The following is a 14,946-nucleotide window of genomic DNA, read 5'->3' on the forward strand; positions in this document are numbered from 1 at the left end:
TCAAGCTGGCCTTACCGGCTTTTCATATTGGATACTTCAAGGCCACAATAACTATTCTTCAGAATATATGCAAAGAGTGTTCTCGGATTCTGCTCGATGGTAATCAAGCGAGGACCTTCTTGGAGCGGTTGCGCACACCGGGTATAGATAATTTGCGCCGAATGAACATCTGCAAGAAGATTAATGAGCAGTGCAAAAAAGCTAAGATCTGCTACCATTGTGGTGCTCTCAATGGTGTTGTCAAAAAAGTGGGGCCTCTCAAGATTGTTCATGATAAATTTCGAGTCTTCAACACTTCCACCGCGGCCAAAAAGGTGCCACCCGAATCGAAAATAGCCTTTGAGCAGTCATTTGAAGAGGCAAAAAAGACAAATCACGATCTCGATAAGCACCTCAAGAAGGCAATGGACGATCTTAATCCACTCAAAGTACTCAACATGTTTAAGCAAATATTACCCATCGATTGCGAACTATTAGGCATGAACCCGCAGGAAGGTCGGCCAGAGATGTTCCTATGGCAATATATTCCTGCGCCACCCATATGCATTCGTCCTTCCGTCCAACAAGATTCAGCGAGCAACGAAGATGATCTCACTGTTAAGCTCACTGAGATTATCTTTGTGAACTCACTAATTCGAACGGCACTTCAAAGTGGGGAGGCTATCCACATACTAATGGTAAGTACCCCGCCCTAAGAGGATTGACTCTGTTGTTGACTGTCGTAGGAACGATGGGATTACATGCAGGCCCAGATCGCCATGTATATAGACAGCAGCCTTCCAAGCCTTCAGCGAAATTATAGCGATCTTAAACCGATTCGTGGGTTCTGCCAAAGATTGAAGGGCAAACAAGGCCGATTCCGCGGTAATCTTTCAGGAAAGCGTGTAGACTTTTCTGGGAGAACTGTTATTTCACCGGATCCAAACTTGAGTATCGACCAAGTCGCTGTGCCGACATTGGTGGCCAAGAACTTGACGTATCCGGAGAGGGTTTCCCGATACAATATTCACAAGCTACAGCAACTAGTGCAGAATGGGCCAGATACGTGGCCGGGCGCTAATTATATCATCAAGAATGGTAGCGACTTCAAGCTGTGGCTAAAATTCGGAGACAGACGGCGTGCTGCAGATGCATTAGTTGAAGGTGATATTGTCGAGAGGCATCTAGAGGATGGAGATGTTGTATTATTCAATCGGCAGCCTTCCCTACATAAATTGAGTATTCTCAGTCATTACGTGTGTTGCCCCCCACGGCATAAATCATTTCCCACGACTGACCTATTGTATCGTAGGCCAAAATTCGACCATGGAGGACCTTCCGACTCAACGAATGTGTTTGTAATCCGTACAATGCGGATTTCGACGGAGACGAAATGAATCTCCACGTGCCCCAGACCGAAGAAGCGCGAACCGAAGCAATCGAATTAATGGGCGTCAAGAACAACCTTTGCACGCCTAGAAACGGCGAACCTATTATTGCAGCTATCCAGGATTTCATCACAGCATCATACCTCCTCAGCAGTAAGGATAGGTTCTACAACAGGAAGGCCTTTGCCAATATTTGTATGTATATGGTTGACGGGAATATGCAAATTGACTTACCCCTACCCGCCATTTTAAAACCCCAGAGACTCTGGACTGGAAAACAGATATTTAACGTCCTTATGCGGCCCAACAAAAAGAGCAAAGTTCTAGTCAACCTCGATGCAAAGTGTCGTGACTTCAAGGCCGTTCCCGCAAAAGCCCCAGATATGTGTCCCAATGATGGTTGGCTGGTCATCCGTGGATCGGAAATCATGTGCGGACTCATGGATAAATCAACTGTCGGTTCAGGGAAAAAGGACTCAGTGTTCTACGTAATACTAAGAGATTACGGACCAGATGAGGCTGTCCAAGCCATGAACCGACTTGCGAAACTATGCGCAAGATGGTTGGCAAATCAAGGCTTCTCAATCGGCATAAACGACGTTCTTCCCGGTGCTAATCTAAGGGGAGAGAAGGACAAGCTGGTAGAACAAGCTTATAATGAGTGCGACGCACTAATCTTGGAATTCAAGGAAGGGAAATTAGAGAAGCAGGCAGGCTGTGACGAGGAAGTCACACTAGAAAATAAAGTACAGGGTATTCTGAGCAACGTCCGTGACAAGGTGGGAGATATTTGTATGAGAGAGTTGAGCAAGAATAACTCCCCGTTAATTATGGCGAACTCTGGGTCGAAAGGTGAGAGCAAATATATATATATAATGTGAGGATTACAACGACTGACGGGTTTGCGCTGAATAGGTTCCAAGATTAACGTCTCACAAATGGTTGCTTGTGTTGGGCAGCAAGTCATCAGTGGAAAGCGTGTCCCGGATGGGTTTCAAGATCGTTCACTTCCTCATTTCCCTAAGAATTGTAGGCAATTCTGAATTTATTAACTCCACGCTCTTGCTGACATTCCTCGATTAGCAAAGCAACCCCCGTCAAAAGGTTTCGTCAGAAACAGCTTCTACTCCGGGTTAAGCCCCACAGAATTTCTCTTCCACGCTATATCTGGTCGTGAAGGACTAGTTGATACTGCAGTCAAGACCGCCGAGACTGGGTATATGTCGCGCCGCCTAATGAAATCCTTGGAGGACTTGTCCGCCTCTTACGATTACACTGTCCGAACATCGTCATCTGGCGTCGTTCAGTTCCAGTATGGGGGCGACAATTTGGATCCTGTCGCTATGGAGGGAAACGCACAGCCAGTTAACTTCAACAGAACCTTTTACCACTGCGAGGTAAGTTCGCCGTTTTCCCCACTGCGTTCCCTGCTGTATCTCACCAACTGGGTTCAAAGAATATCACTTTCAGCAACGCCGACAAGGGTCTTCTCCCATACGAGGTGGTATCACTCTGCGATAAAGTTTTGGACCCATTTCAGCAGAAACTGCCCAGAATAGATCTACTCGGAAATGCAATCCCAGACAAAGACCTAACAGACAGAGCCCTTGACGAGCACGAGAGCAAGCGGAGGTTCTACAACTCCATCCGAGATTACATGGTCGAAAAGGCACGCAAACTTAGCGCATTACGGCTAAGATACAACTTACCATCACACGAGGAACCCCCAGACGCAGATTACATGGACGTGGACGACTCCTTCTTCTTAGGTATACATCTCTCCTCCGCCACCCCCCAAGAAAAGCTGCACTAACGCTACCAAAGCCCACGACGTAAACGCCGTAAACCGCATCATGAAAATCTCAGAAAAACACCTCCGGGAATTTCTCCGGCAGTGCCTGTCGAAGTACGAGAAGGCCAAAGTAGAACCCGGGTCAGCAGTAGGTGCCGTTGGCGCTCAGTCCATCGGTGAACCAGGAACCCAGATGACCCTGAAGACTTTCCATTTCGCTGGTGTCGCCTCCATGAACGTTACTCTCGGAGTTCCGCGTATCAAAGAAATCATCAACGCTTCGAAGGCCATCAGCACGCCTATCATCACCTGCACGCTAGTGACAGAGGACGACGAGCGAGCCGCAAGAATTGTCAAGGGTAGGATTGAAAAGACTTATTTGGAAGATGTAAGTTTCCCTCCTCCCCCTGACCCATACAAAATCACTCGGTCCACCAACTAACTCAACGCAACACAGATAATATCCTACATAGAGGACGTCTGCTCCCGAGACGACAACTACATCAGCATTCGCCTGGACCAAGAAACCATCAGCAAGCTCCAACTAGAACTAACAATCGACGATATCGTAACTGCCCTTGTAAAAGCCAAGCTGAAAATCATCCGCCAAGACATCCGTGTAATCGGCAACAGGATAAGGATCTATGTGCACGAGATGGCGGAGAAGGACCGGAAACGCACAAAGGACGAGTCGGACGTCTTCCTGCGCGTGCAGAACCTGAAACGTGCGCTGCCGCGCGTGGTGGTGAAGGGGTACCCGAACGCAGCGAGGGCAGTGGTCAAGAAGGATGACAAGACGGGGAAGAACCAGATCTTGGTGGAGGGCTACGGGCTCAAGCTCTGCATGAACACGGATGGCGTGGTGGGCACGAAGACGAAGTCGAACAGCATCATGGAGATGAGGGAGGTTTTGGGAATTGAGGCTGCAAGGTATTTGACTCTCCCCCCCCCTCCACTAATCAATCTCCAAACAGCACAACTAATGATGATGGATGAATAGAGGCTCAATCATAGACGAAATATCCTACACCATGCGTGAGCACGGCATGGACATCGACCCTCGCCACATGCAACTTCTCGGCGACGTAATGACATACAAAGGCGAGGTTCTAGGGATCACGCGATTCGGACTAGCCAAGATGCGCGACAGCGTCCTACAGCTTGCCTCGTTCGAGAAGACCACCGACCACCTCTTCGAGGCCGCCTTCCACATGAAGAGTGACGCCGTCGAGGGCGTGTCCGAGTGCATTATCCTTGGCCAGTCTATGAGCATCGGCACAGGCTCTTTCAAGGTCGTCCGGAGGCTCATGATCGATCCGTGCGACCTGGTCCCTAAGAAGCTGGTGTTTGAGGAGGCTTACGCGAAAATGTACCATCATCCGAGTAAGAAGCCGGGTCGTGGGCGGTGATTCTTTGAGACATTCCCCTTTCTTCGGGTTTGGGGGGCCCGAGGGTGTTGGGTGGGCTATTCGCTATCTATGACAATAGCCAATTCCCCCGGAAATCATTGTTAGGTCTGATATTATCATTGCGGCCATAGCCCTGTGCGGCATGATACGGGTATGTACCCTGTTAAAAAATAATAATTCTTGGCTCACTATATCTTCTGTTGTATCATTAGTGTATCATAACACATCTAATGGTCTTACAAAACACAGAGTATGATATCCCATGAAATGAATTAACATGTGGACGCAGCCTAAAATTGTATGCCGGAAATTAATGGCTGATCTAAAGAATAAATTGAATTGGGTATTGTCCTATGCATTTAAGTTACACCTCCGGAAAAAAAAAAGAATGATAGCGTCAACATCCCAACACAAGTCGTTCTTTGGACTAGCAAAAAAAAAAAGATCAACAGCTTTTATTTTGTCTATCCTGCGATAGTGGCCGCACCCCCATCCCAAACCCAGCTCCAAAAGGCTCACGCCCAAACACACCCAAAGACGACATGACAAATATCACTGCCCAGGCCCACCCAACAGCGCAAACCTTCTTACGATGCTTGGTCCAATCTCATCGTACTCAGCTTTAGTGTGGCAGTAGCTCCTAAATTCCGGTGTTTGACCCAACAAACTTCCTCCGAACCATGGCCCATGTCTTTGCCTCTTGTGAGTAATAACTTGGACTTCCAGTCCACCAGACTTAACACCACCTGATTTCTCTTCCGACTTGCGAATACGAGCGTCGACAAGATGGCGGATGTCACGCTGCAGACGTCGACCAAAATCCTTATAGAGTGTAGAACCGCCAGAAAGAACAATGTTCTATTGAGTAAGAGTTGTTAGTCCCGAGTCCAATATAATCATCCGTTTTCATACCTTGTAGAGACCTCTTCGAACGTCAATAGGGGAGCTTTGGATAACAGTATCCACCACAGTTGGTAAAGGGGTCAAGAAATCGCTTGAGTAAATCTCTGGATTGAAAAATATCTCGGGAGCCAAGAACCTCTCATACCCCACATCTACAGTAACTTTTCGACCCCCAAGCTGCTCAGCAACATATTTTTGAAACCTCTCTGGCTCTCGGTCAAATCTTGTGAACTCCTTCACAATATCTGGACAGACGTAACAGAATTCCTCCTTAATTTGCTCAGCGGTCTTCAAAGAGGAGTCAGGCTCGTTTCGGTCACGAAGGAGCGACTGAACAAAGAATGTGATGTCGCGCCCGGCGATAGGGATGGACTTGATCGATGATCCAATGACGTAACCTTCAGCAACTGGAATAACGTGTGTAACACCATCTCCTGAGTCAACAACAGTACCAGTCAAGCTCCGGTCCTGAACCTTGCTACTTGTCCAACTTGCAGCCAATGCCAGTACCGCTTGCACGGCAATATATAATCCGGCGCAATTGAAGGTCTCGAACATGATCTCGGCGGTGTTTTCACGGGATTCTGGAGGATTTAGAGGCTTTCAAGGCCTGGGTCAGTTCACAGCTCAAACAGAACACTCTAGGGTGATAATCACAGGTTCGGTTAGAAGGAAATAGTGGTCTTCCGGCTCAACTCGAAGATATTTGAAAATCGAATTCTGCCAAAAGCGCTCCATATGGTCCTGTGGGAACCATTAGAATTCCCAATCACCTCTTGTTTTACTACAGCAAGATATCATACCCAATTGTCAACTTGGCCATGCCTTATCGGATAATGAATGCCATAGCCTATTACCAGTCGTCAACCATTTCCCCTCCCGAAACCCAGAATTTTGGCCCTAGAACACGGCCCGCAACTACTGCCGAAAGAACAGCGACCCGTACCTGGACCACTCGCTTGTGCCAATGCTTCATCCCCAATAAAGTAATCCAGGTCCTCAGTGCCCCTTTTGGCACTCAAGTGGCCAGATGGACCAGCCCCTCCGGTCAGGTAAGAGGGTTTCTGAGCTATTGCCGGACGCCCGGAGCCTGAACCACCACCTCCGCCGGAGGATCCCTTGATAGCTATGGCCGTAGGAAACACAAATGATGGTGAATCGTTTCCGGCAAACCCTATAAAACAAGCTTTTAGCATACCGAGATGGCAAGATGAACGGTGAAGACCGAGATGCTCACCTAATTTGGAATAGCCCGTGCCGCTGTAGATAGTCTGGTCAGCAATGGGATACAACCAAGACAGCCTATGAAACCAAGCTCGAGTCTTCTAGACAGGAGATTCTTACTTGTCCATGACAACGGCTGGGGTTTGAGAAGCCATCCTGGGTATATGAAGATGTAAGGAAAGATGGATGTAAGCACAGACTGTTGAAGGAAAGAAAGGGTAGCCGGAGGGTGAAAGCTCTAAAGTGTGGAGGTTGCTGACGTTCACATCCGGGTAACCATGGGACTTCACAGTGCGAGTCAGTCTTGGCGCTGTTCCGGCAGGTATGACATGTAGGATAACATATCATACCCCACATGGTTATCTGAAGCACCAAGGAATCCACCGTCCAGCACAATCCGTCCAAACAGACTGCCCCGTTGCTGGTACGCCATAAGTCACCCACCGGCGTAGAATAGGTACCGCACTTCCGGAGACGGGGAAAATTTACTCGTATCATAGCAGAAGCCCTGACCGTTTTGCATACGATCTGCCAAAGAGGCAGGATAATTGAATCACCTCCAAAACGCCTTCTCATTATCGTATTCAAGTAAAGCTAGTATGGTCATTTCCTCTGATTGAAAGTGACTGATCCCTAGCTTCGAAACCCTTTTGGATTGGGGGCTCCCAATACCGGTATGGCCAACCGTATTATCGAGTACAGTACCGTCGGCGCCAAAACCCAGAAATGTATGCCCCCAATCCACATGAGGCACCAGGCAGATGATAAGAGAAGAGAAGAGAAGAGAAAAAGGTCATATTTGGACTAAGCCCACAGAGCACAAAAGTGAATACAGTTCCAGCACCGTACATGCGGATAAGGAACCACTACCGGTACCGTAGAGTAAAATGTACGAGTAGTGATCTACGTACAGTACAGTGCTGCCCGGGTGCCGACCCCCCTCCTCCATTGACATTTCCTAATAAGCCCAGGCAGATCCAGATAGGGTGAATACGGTATCATAAATAGGCTACAAGTCCACTTTCCAGTACTCGTAAATGGATTAATCTCGTTTTTCTAGGTAATGGTATTCTTTGCCAACCCTGCCTCTGGATGGTGTGGGGGGCCGTTGTGGGACTTGTGCTAGTTGTACGATAGTGTTAGTACTTGTAAAGTACGAGTTGCCGCCGGTACTAGTACAGTACGAGTGCAGTAGACTACATTACTTTGGCTCGAGGATTGGGCCTCCTAGGAGCTGCCTCTTAGTGTTCCGCGAAATACCTTGCTGCATTCATCGTGGGGCGCTGAAGCAGGTACCGACCGGCACAGCGCTCCTCCAACCTAAACAGCTTTAAAGGCAGTTTCACAAAGTGTCCTTGTTCCAGAAGAAAAAATTTAAAACATTTCCGCTTTTCAATACCGGTACGGTGGATTACAAAATTCGAACCAGACTAGACTAAACCTCCAGCTGTGACAGGACACCGCTCCCCAAGTGATACCACCTGTATGGAGTTTTCACAAATAAACTCACCAACAACCTCAATACCATTCACACCCCCATGCAGAGGAGCTGCCCAATAGGTAATACCAGGCGGATTTCCAGATCGTGAAGTTGGTACCGGCATTGCACACATGGAATACCGATTCCATTGGAGCAACCAGGTCTCAGATCCCGTCAAGTCTGTTCTAAGGCATTGAAGGCCTTGGCTATGTTCGGTTTTTTTTTTTTTTTTTGATCAACGGGTCTTTGTTCACCAAGCCCCAATTTCATTACATGCATTGCGAACAGAAACAAGGCACTTCACGCAATGTGCTCGCAGTGAATGAGTGGTCATTTCGCATTGCTGATGGTCCGATGCCATGCGCTAAGGTACTGCATTTCGTGTCCTGACAAGAAGGGGACCTTAAATGACCAATTCCCCCCCTCCCCCTTCCAATCTTGAGCAAACTCTCATCAAGTATGATCAGCACGTCCTCGAGAGTAATGCTCCCAACCCTCACCGGATATTTTGGGAGAGATTTGATGTTGTATCATAGCGGAGGTTAGCTTGGTTGTGGGGCGGCCAAAAATGGGATATTCGAGTCGTCAGATATTTCCACTATGATCATGGAGACAGCTCACGGCTCCAATACCGGTATGATGGGATCTGGAGTATAAGAAGAATAGATGTGTTCCCTTTTCTTTCCCTGGCCTTTTCCCCTCTTTCCCTTCCCTCTTCCCTCTTCCCTCCCCCTCCCCCTCCCCCTCCCTATTCTGTGGATCAACTCAAATGGATTGGCAGCAGCAGAGAGGGCCGGGGAAAACTCTTACAAGGCACATGCAGCAGGACTGATGTCAAGGGAGATAGCCAAGGTGGATGTGTAGCCGGCCATCAAAACCTCAGCCCCCGGTCATAGTACATACACAACATCAATATTTGCTCAGACCCACCTAATTTTTAGCTCAAAGGCATCTGCTTTGCCTAATTTTCTTTGATTTCGGTTTCTTCAATCTGAACGACAAAAATCATGGGGTATCTAGAGTGTTTTGAGGGATTCTTTTACATTTTGAGGATTTGGGTCAATCTTGGTCATGAAAGGACCTATTTTAGCAACTTACGGGGCGATACGTTGCTTTTCCCTCTGTCGCTCAACCTGACACCCGCCCCTTTCCGATTTCTTTTTAACGTTTGGCTCAAGGACGAACAGTCGAGGAGTGAATCCAGCTCTTTTCGAATTTGGAAAAGACTTGTATCGTGAGATTTTCGAGTGCGGATCCAGAGCCGCCAAATTTTTGATACCTTTTACCATCAGTGACTTGCCTATTCCATTATTTTGAGCATAATACCGGTACGGTGTTCATTTCGATCAGCTCTTTTTTTTCTTTTTTTCTTCTCGTTTCCTTTTTTTATTATTGCAGTTCCCCATCTACCCCCCCTTTTTTTGGGCGAGGAATTTGAGCAAAAGGAAGAGACCTCTTATCACCCGGATTTTATTCTTTTTTTTTTTTTTTTTTTTTTTTTTCATTCCCCCTCCCCTTCCTTTCCACACACGCCTGATCGAGTTTGTTTCCGCCGGTAGGCTGGGTGCTGCCCTTGCCACGCTCACTCCTCCAACACTCTCCATCCTCGCGCGCCCTCCCACCAGAGATATTTTTTGGTTCTCTGTCTACCGTACTCTCTTCACTCGCGAAAGCAAAATAGGTACGCACTTTATTTTCCTGCGCTTGTCCCATCCCCCTTCCCCCCATACCGTCCCTACGTACCTACATACACATCGAATCACTACTCCTCACAAGCTCCGATCCTTCCAACCCCCTTCCCCCCCATCCCATCATCCCATTCCTTTTCCCATCCCATCCCCACGTATTTGCATCCGACGCTTCACATCCACCCATCCGTCCCTTCGCTGCCCTACACTCACCTCCCCCTCCCCTCCCTTACTCTCTCCTTCCCCCTCCATCCCCCCCCCTCCATACAAACCCCCCCTCCCCCAGTTGTTGCCTCAAGCATGCTACCTACCTCCGTCTGTGCAAGCCGTTCCGTGTGGCTAACTTTTGAGCCTCTTGATCCTCACTCAAGCTTTCCCCCCCTTCTTGGGCATAGAGACAGCTGTGGTAACTTGTAGCTGTACCCGTGGTAGCTGTAGTAACAACTCACTACGGATTATAGTTTTTTCCAATTCCCCTGACCCTCATTTTTCCATTTTTATTATTACCCATTTTTCATTCCAACCCCCCCATACCCGTTTGGCAAGCCGGAGACAACATCTGGACGATCTGACACACACCACTACCACTCACTCGTCTCCGCTATTAAGCAAGCTTCGTTCGTACGCACTTGCCGGGACCTGTTTGTTCTTGGTCAGTACCCTAATCTTCTCTTTAAACCTGTCTTCTTGTTCCCTATTTACTCGACTGCCCATTTTCCGCTTGTCTTGTGCCACCATCTCCTGCTCTTTGTTCACTGCGTATTTGTGCGTGCACGCGTCTGAGTTGCTGGCTGGAACCTAAATTCATCATTTTTTTATGCATTCTTCCATCTGCTTCTCTTCGCCGCAGCATTTTCTGCAAAGTTCCGCGTGCCCCATGTCTGCTGCTCTGCGTATTGTTGAGCAAATCGTGGCCCACGTCGAGATAGATCTAGGGCGCGCGCAGTGATGGCGATGATGGCTGTCCTACTGTTTGTGTGAAAACTAGTCTTGGCTAACGCGTGTTTCTTGCAGAAGTCGATGTCAGTGCCTTCTGCGCCTGGTTGGTTGCAAGACGCCCCGGCTGTTCAGAACTCTACGTTCGCTGGCCCTGAAGCCTCTTCTGTGACGGCAATGCACTCTCCTTTCGATCCTGGTGCGGCTGTGATAACTCCGTCGACCATAGATCCCCATCAGTTCCAGCAACAGGCCCATCCGCGCGCTCAGATTCAGAATGGCAATCCGCGAACCTCTTCTCCGGGATTCCAGCAGTCAGCGTATAATGTTAATCCCGTAGTCCCATTAAAACGACCGAGACCTCGCGAAGACCCTATCACTGTGTCTCCTCGTCAAACCACCGCAAATCCCCCTACTTCGCGATCGCAGACGCCTCATGCTTCCGGTCCTCAGTTAGCCTATCAAATTTATCAAAGCAATGCGGGCGCCGCGCAGCAGCGACAATACACCCCTGTCGGCTACTCGTCTCACTCGCATCTCCAGCATGTAGGGTCTGCTAATGCGAGCCCTTCCCCTGTAATGCAGAACCAAACCTACAACCAACCTCCACCCAAACGCGTCGCAACCCAATCTCCATCTCCCTTTTCACCCGCACCACCACAACAACCATTCATGCCCCAAGGCTCCCCACCGCCAAACCAAGTCTCGCGTGTCAGCACACCCCAAAACAGCAATATGAACCTGGCGCCACCCCCTCAAACCCCATATTCCCAATCATTTACCCAAGCGTTCTCCCCGCCTTCCACCGCTGCATCCGCCCCGCCTACTCCTGTCCCGAACCAGCAGATGCAAAACCCAGCACAAGCGCACATGATGTATCAGCTTCGTCAAAATCAACACCAGCAGCTACAGCAACAGCAACAGAGAATTATGCAACTGCAACAGCACCAACAGCAGTCGCAGAATTCTGGCCCTCAGCAATCCCCGACAGGCACGCCTCCTCATGTGGGACCAAATTCTATGAATCCGGGTCAGATTCCACGGCCCCAAGGGCAACAACCCCTTCAAGGCTCAGGGTCAAATCCAAGTCAGCCGCATAGTGACCCTAATCATTTCATGAAGAGTCTATACAATTTCATGAGCAAGAACGGCACACCTATCCAGGGTCAGTCATACATTGGTGGGAGGGCAGTAAGCCTGGTAAACCTTTATACGAACGTTTTGAAGTTGGGGGGTTCACAAAAGGTCACGATGGAGAATAAGTGGCACGCGGTGTCCATGAGTCTCGGCTTTTCTCCCGAGTCGTTTCCCACTGCCGCGGACGATTTAGTTCAAATTTTCAAGTTGAACTTATCTGCCTATGAGCAGGCCTGGCTGCGGGATCGGAGGGATCCGAAGAAAGTGGCAATAGCAAGGGGTCAGCAGTCCGGGCCAGATATGAGGCAGCAAATGCATCCTCAACAGCAAACAAAACCGATGCCAAATCCCCAACAGATGCAGCATACAAGGCCTCAAGGAATGCCCAAACAACCTCAAACACCCGTGCCGAATAATCACGCGAGGTCAAATCTTCACAACGGGTTTATTCCCCAGCCTAGACAGCCTTCAAGACAACCTCCCCAATACAGCCAACTCCCTAGTACTCCGAACCGCATTTCTTTGGATTCACCACCGCAAGGCCACATTCCGCCAAATTATCCTTTGTCTGCCCCTCAAATCCCCGTGAAACCTAGTGTTCTACCTGATGCAATCCCTTTCTCACAGCCACAAAATAATGCCTTGAAAGAGATTCCATCCGATTTCAAGCCCAAAGTTCGAGGATTGGATACCCATGGAGGGTTGAATGTCTCTGTTTTGAGCCAAATAGGAAATGACTTTATGTTTCACAAGCCTACGACGCCGACATTCCAGGAATTGGGGGTGATAGATGTTCACGCTTTAACGATGATGCTCAAGTGTGGTATATCCGCTGAGGTACGACTCGCCCTGGACACGCTGGCGACCGTATCTGTGGAATCTAGATGGTCTCTTGCATTGGAAAGTTGTGAAGATTTGATTGAGACATTAGTAGATGTTGCTGAGTCTCAGGTTGAGATCTTAGGGGAACATGCTGAGGAGAGCTCGGAAGCAATTGCTGTTCCGGCTTACGAGGATATCGTGAGGGCTTGTAAAGCGGAGACTGTGGGGCTTATTGATGTCGCGCGGTTCGGGTCCTTGGAGCATGAACTGGAAAAGTCGGCTGATAAACTTATTTGCATTACTACGATTTTTCGGAATCTTTCGTTTTTTGAGTCGAATCACAAGGCGCTTGCGGATCCAAATGTGGTTAGATTTTTATCGGGCGTTATCGAAAGGCTGGGTACCAGTAAGCTATTGTTGAGGACAAATACCAACACCTTGGATTTCATGAAGGACATCATCATCTTTCTGTCGAACCTTTCGCACTCAATCACATTGCCAAGTGAAGATGAGGCGCTTAATCTGTTGCATTTGATATTGGCCTTCGCCCCTCAACCCCTACCAGCAGCATCGGGGCGAGATACCCTGATGTTTACCTCCTACTCTCCTTCGATCCATCGCTATCTGCCCCCCGCAGTAGACAGTTTGGCTAAGTTGCTTGCTCGGGATGAGCCCAATCGTGCCTTTTATCGTACAATATTCCTTTCGGAGTCCTCGACAACACCTTCCTACGATCTTCTCACTCGATCATTCGCCCTGGCAATATCTCCAATTCCTGATAACATGAAGGTCGCGCTTCCCCAAGCCGTAGAGGCACGGAAACCTTTCTTAGAACAAGGAATGCTTGCTGCTGAGATTCTTGCTGGAATTGCACCTGGCCCCGATCAAGGCGTAGCCCGCTCCTGGTTATCCTCCGAGGATGGATTTGCGCTCAGCCTACTGCGACTCGTCTGCTTGCTGAGTCCTCAAGTGACCCCAATGCACCCCCGTCAGTCGGGCCAAACTGGAAAGATGCCTAATCTCGATGATTCGCAACCCTTTGCGAGAATCACGCATCGGGGCATGGGTGTCTTACAAAAGCTGGCGGAAAAATCTGGAGATGCAGCTGGTGATCATTCGAAAATACCTCTTGGAGTTTTACCGAAGAAGGAGAGTCTTTTGGGAGCATTGTTGACGGTTCAGATAGATGGAGTTATTGTCAAAAAGCTTTGTACTTATGCCGGGTTAAATGGTTGAAGGCTAAATGTCTGCGATATACCAGTCGTCTAGGGTTGTTGGATGTAGGTTTGCGTTTGTACAAAGGCTGGGTCCGCATCTCTTTTCTTCTTTCGTTGTTGAAATTCCCCTTTACCACTTTGCTATTACCTTTTATCCTGTATTTTATCCTCAGTGAGCTTTGGCGTCCCTTTTTTCTTGGTTGTTCAGCGGTTTTCTGGGAGGTCTTTCATGCCCCTTCTTTGTTCTATTTTGTACACTTACAAGCTGGTCGAGTCCCTCTTTCGCCATAAAGAAACGAACGCCAAATAATACCATCACACAATATACATATTTGATAGTGATAAGTAGAAATCTCACATCAAAACCCAAGATCTGACAGAAACCTTACGATCTCATCTCTCCTCCGGCCCTTTACTATGACGTGCCCAGCGAGAGAACTGATCTTCACTTGTCCCTTCTCCATCCGCAAAGCGCTCTCGATTTGATCCCTCAAAAATTGAAGATTACCCTCAACCCTCCGTATGCGAGTCTGAAGTTTGTTCCCTCCCGCCTTGTATTCTTGATAGACGGGAAAATTATTGTTCTCGGTCCGGTGGACGAAGTACGGTAGTGGTTCGATTTTCCGTTGTACTATATAGCAGTTAGTTGTTGGTAACATCAGAAGAGAGCGTGTTCTTGGGAAGCGTAGCTAGCTTGCCTGGATTAGACGCATCCTCTTCCCTTCGAAAAGCACTGGCGGTGAAGGATGCCGTTCGGTGAAATGCCGCAGGCATTGAGCGGAGAAGCCGTAGAGGAACAGATGCAGGAATCATTGGCGCAAATTGCGGAGGGTGCTTGACCGCCTCTTGACGATTGTCCCGGCCGGTCGGGATTATTACGATATCGAGTATCTGGCGGGCGGGGCTGCGGTACCTATCTGTCGAGAACGGCGGCAGAAAATGTGCTTTTGCTGTGGTTGCGAGGTTCCGAG

General features: G+C 48.7%; 6 protein-coding genes; 4 read left to right on the plus strand and 2 right to left on the minus strand.

Annotated features, from left to right (window-relative positions):
- Positions 1-1,372: 1,372 nt before the first annotated feature.
- GSTUM_00006255001 (uncharacterized protein) lies at positions 1,373-2,978 on the plus strand (the record flags this gene model as incomplete). Its single annotated transcript, XM_002838433.1, has 6 exons — positions 1,373-1,657; positions 1,727-2,219; positions 2,283-2,396; positions 2,451-2,764; positions 2,824-2,889; positions 2,922-2,978. The coding sequence occupies 6 exons, from the start codon at positions 1,373-1,375 to the stop codon at positions 2,976-2,978; spliced, it is 1,329 nt and encodes a 442-aa protein (XP_002838479.1).
- A 46-nt stretch (positions 2,979-3,024) lies between these two features.
- GSTUM_00006256001 (uncharacterized protein) lies at positions 3,025-4,931 on the plus strand (the record flags this gene model as incomplete). XM_002838434.2 has 5 exons in its annotated part: positions 3,025-3,136; positions 3,192-3,547; positions 3,617-4,089; positions 4,160-4,719; positions 4,781-4,931. 4 exons carry the CDS (start codon positions 3,025-3,027, stop codon positions 4,566-4,568), a joined length of 1,350 nt encoding a protein of 449 aa, XP_002838480.1. The 3' UTR covers positions 4,569-4,719; positions 4,781-4,931.
- Positions 4,932-5,006: 75 nt separating this feature from the next.
- GSTUM_00006257001 (uncharacterized protein) lies at positions 5,007-6,908 on the minus strand. XM_002838435.2 has 8 exons: positions 6,816-6,908; positions 6,709-6,731; positions 6,418-6,645; positions 6,275-6,321; positions 6,129-6,215; positions 5,727-6,071; positions 5,481-5,675; positions 5,007-5,426 (listed from the first exon to the last, which is right to left on the minus strand). The coding sequence occupies exons 1-8, from the start codon at positions 6,848-6,850 to the stop codon at positions 5,121-5,123; spliced, it is 1,266 nt and encodes a 421-aa protein (XP_002838481.1). The 5' UTR covers positions 6,851-6,908; the 3' UTR covers positions 5,007-5,120.
- Positions 6,909-10,883: 3,975 nt separating this feature from the next.
- Positions 10,884-13,994, plus strand: GSTUM_00006258001 (uncharacterized protein; the record flags this gene model as incomplete). The annotated part of the gene is made up of 2 exons (XM_002838436.1): positions 10,884-11,685; positions 11,791-13,994. The coding sequence occupies 2 exons, from the start codon at positions 10,884-10,886 to the stop codon at positions 13,992-13,994; spliced, it is 3,006 nt and encodes a 1,001-aa protein (XP_002838482.1).
- Positions 13,995-14,001: 7 nt separating this feature from the next.
- GSTUM_00006259001 (uncharacterized protein) lies at positions 14,002-14,151 on the plus strand (the record flags this gene model as incomplete). The annotated part of the gene is made up of 1 exon (XM_002838437.1): positions 14,002-14,151. The coding sequence occupies one exon, from the start codon at positions 14,002-14,004 to the stop codon at positions 14,149-14,151; it is 150 nt and encodes a 49-aa protein (XP_002838483.1).
- Positions 14,152-14,186: 35 nt separating this feature from the next.
- On the minus strand, positions 14,187-14,923 carry GSTUM_00006260001 (uncharacterized protein). XM_002838438.2 has 1 exon: positions 14,187-14,923. The coding sequence occupies exon 1, from the start codon at positions 14,632-14,634 to the stop codon at positions 14,335-14,337; it is 300 nt and encodes a 99-aa protein (XP_002838484.1). The 5' UTR covers positions 14,635-14,923; the 3' UTR covers positions 14,187-14,334.
- Positions 14,924-14,946: the final 23 nt, after the last annotated feature.

The sequence above is a fragment of the Tuber melanosporum genome (assembly GCF_000151645.1).
Source record: "Tuber melanosporum whole genome shotgun sequence assembly, scaffold_25, strain Mel28".
Lineage (NCBI taxonomy): Eukaryota > Fungi > Ascomycota > Pezizomycetes > Pezizales > Tuberaceae > Tuber > Tuber melanosporum.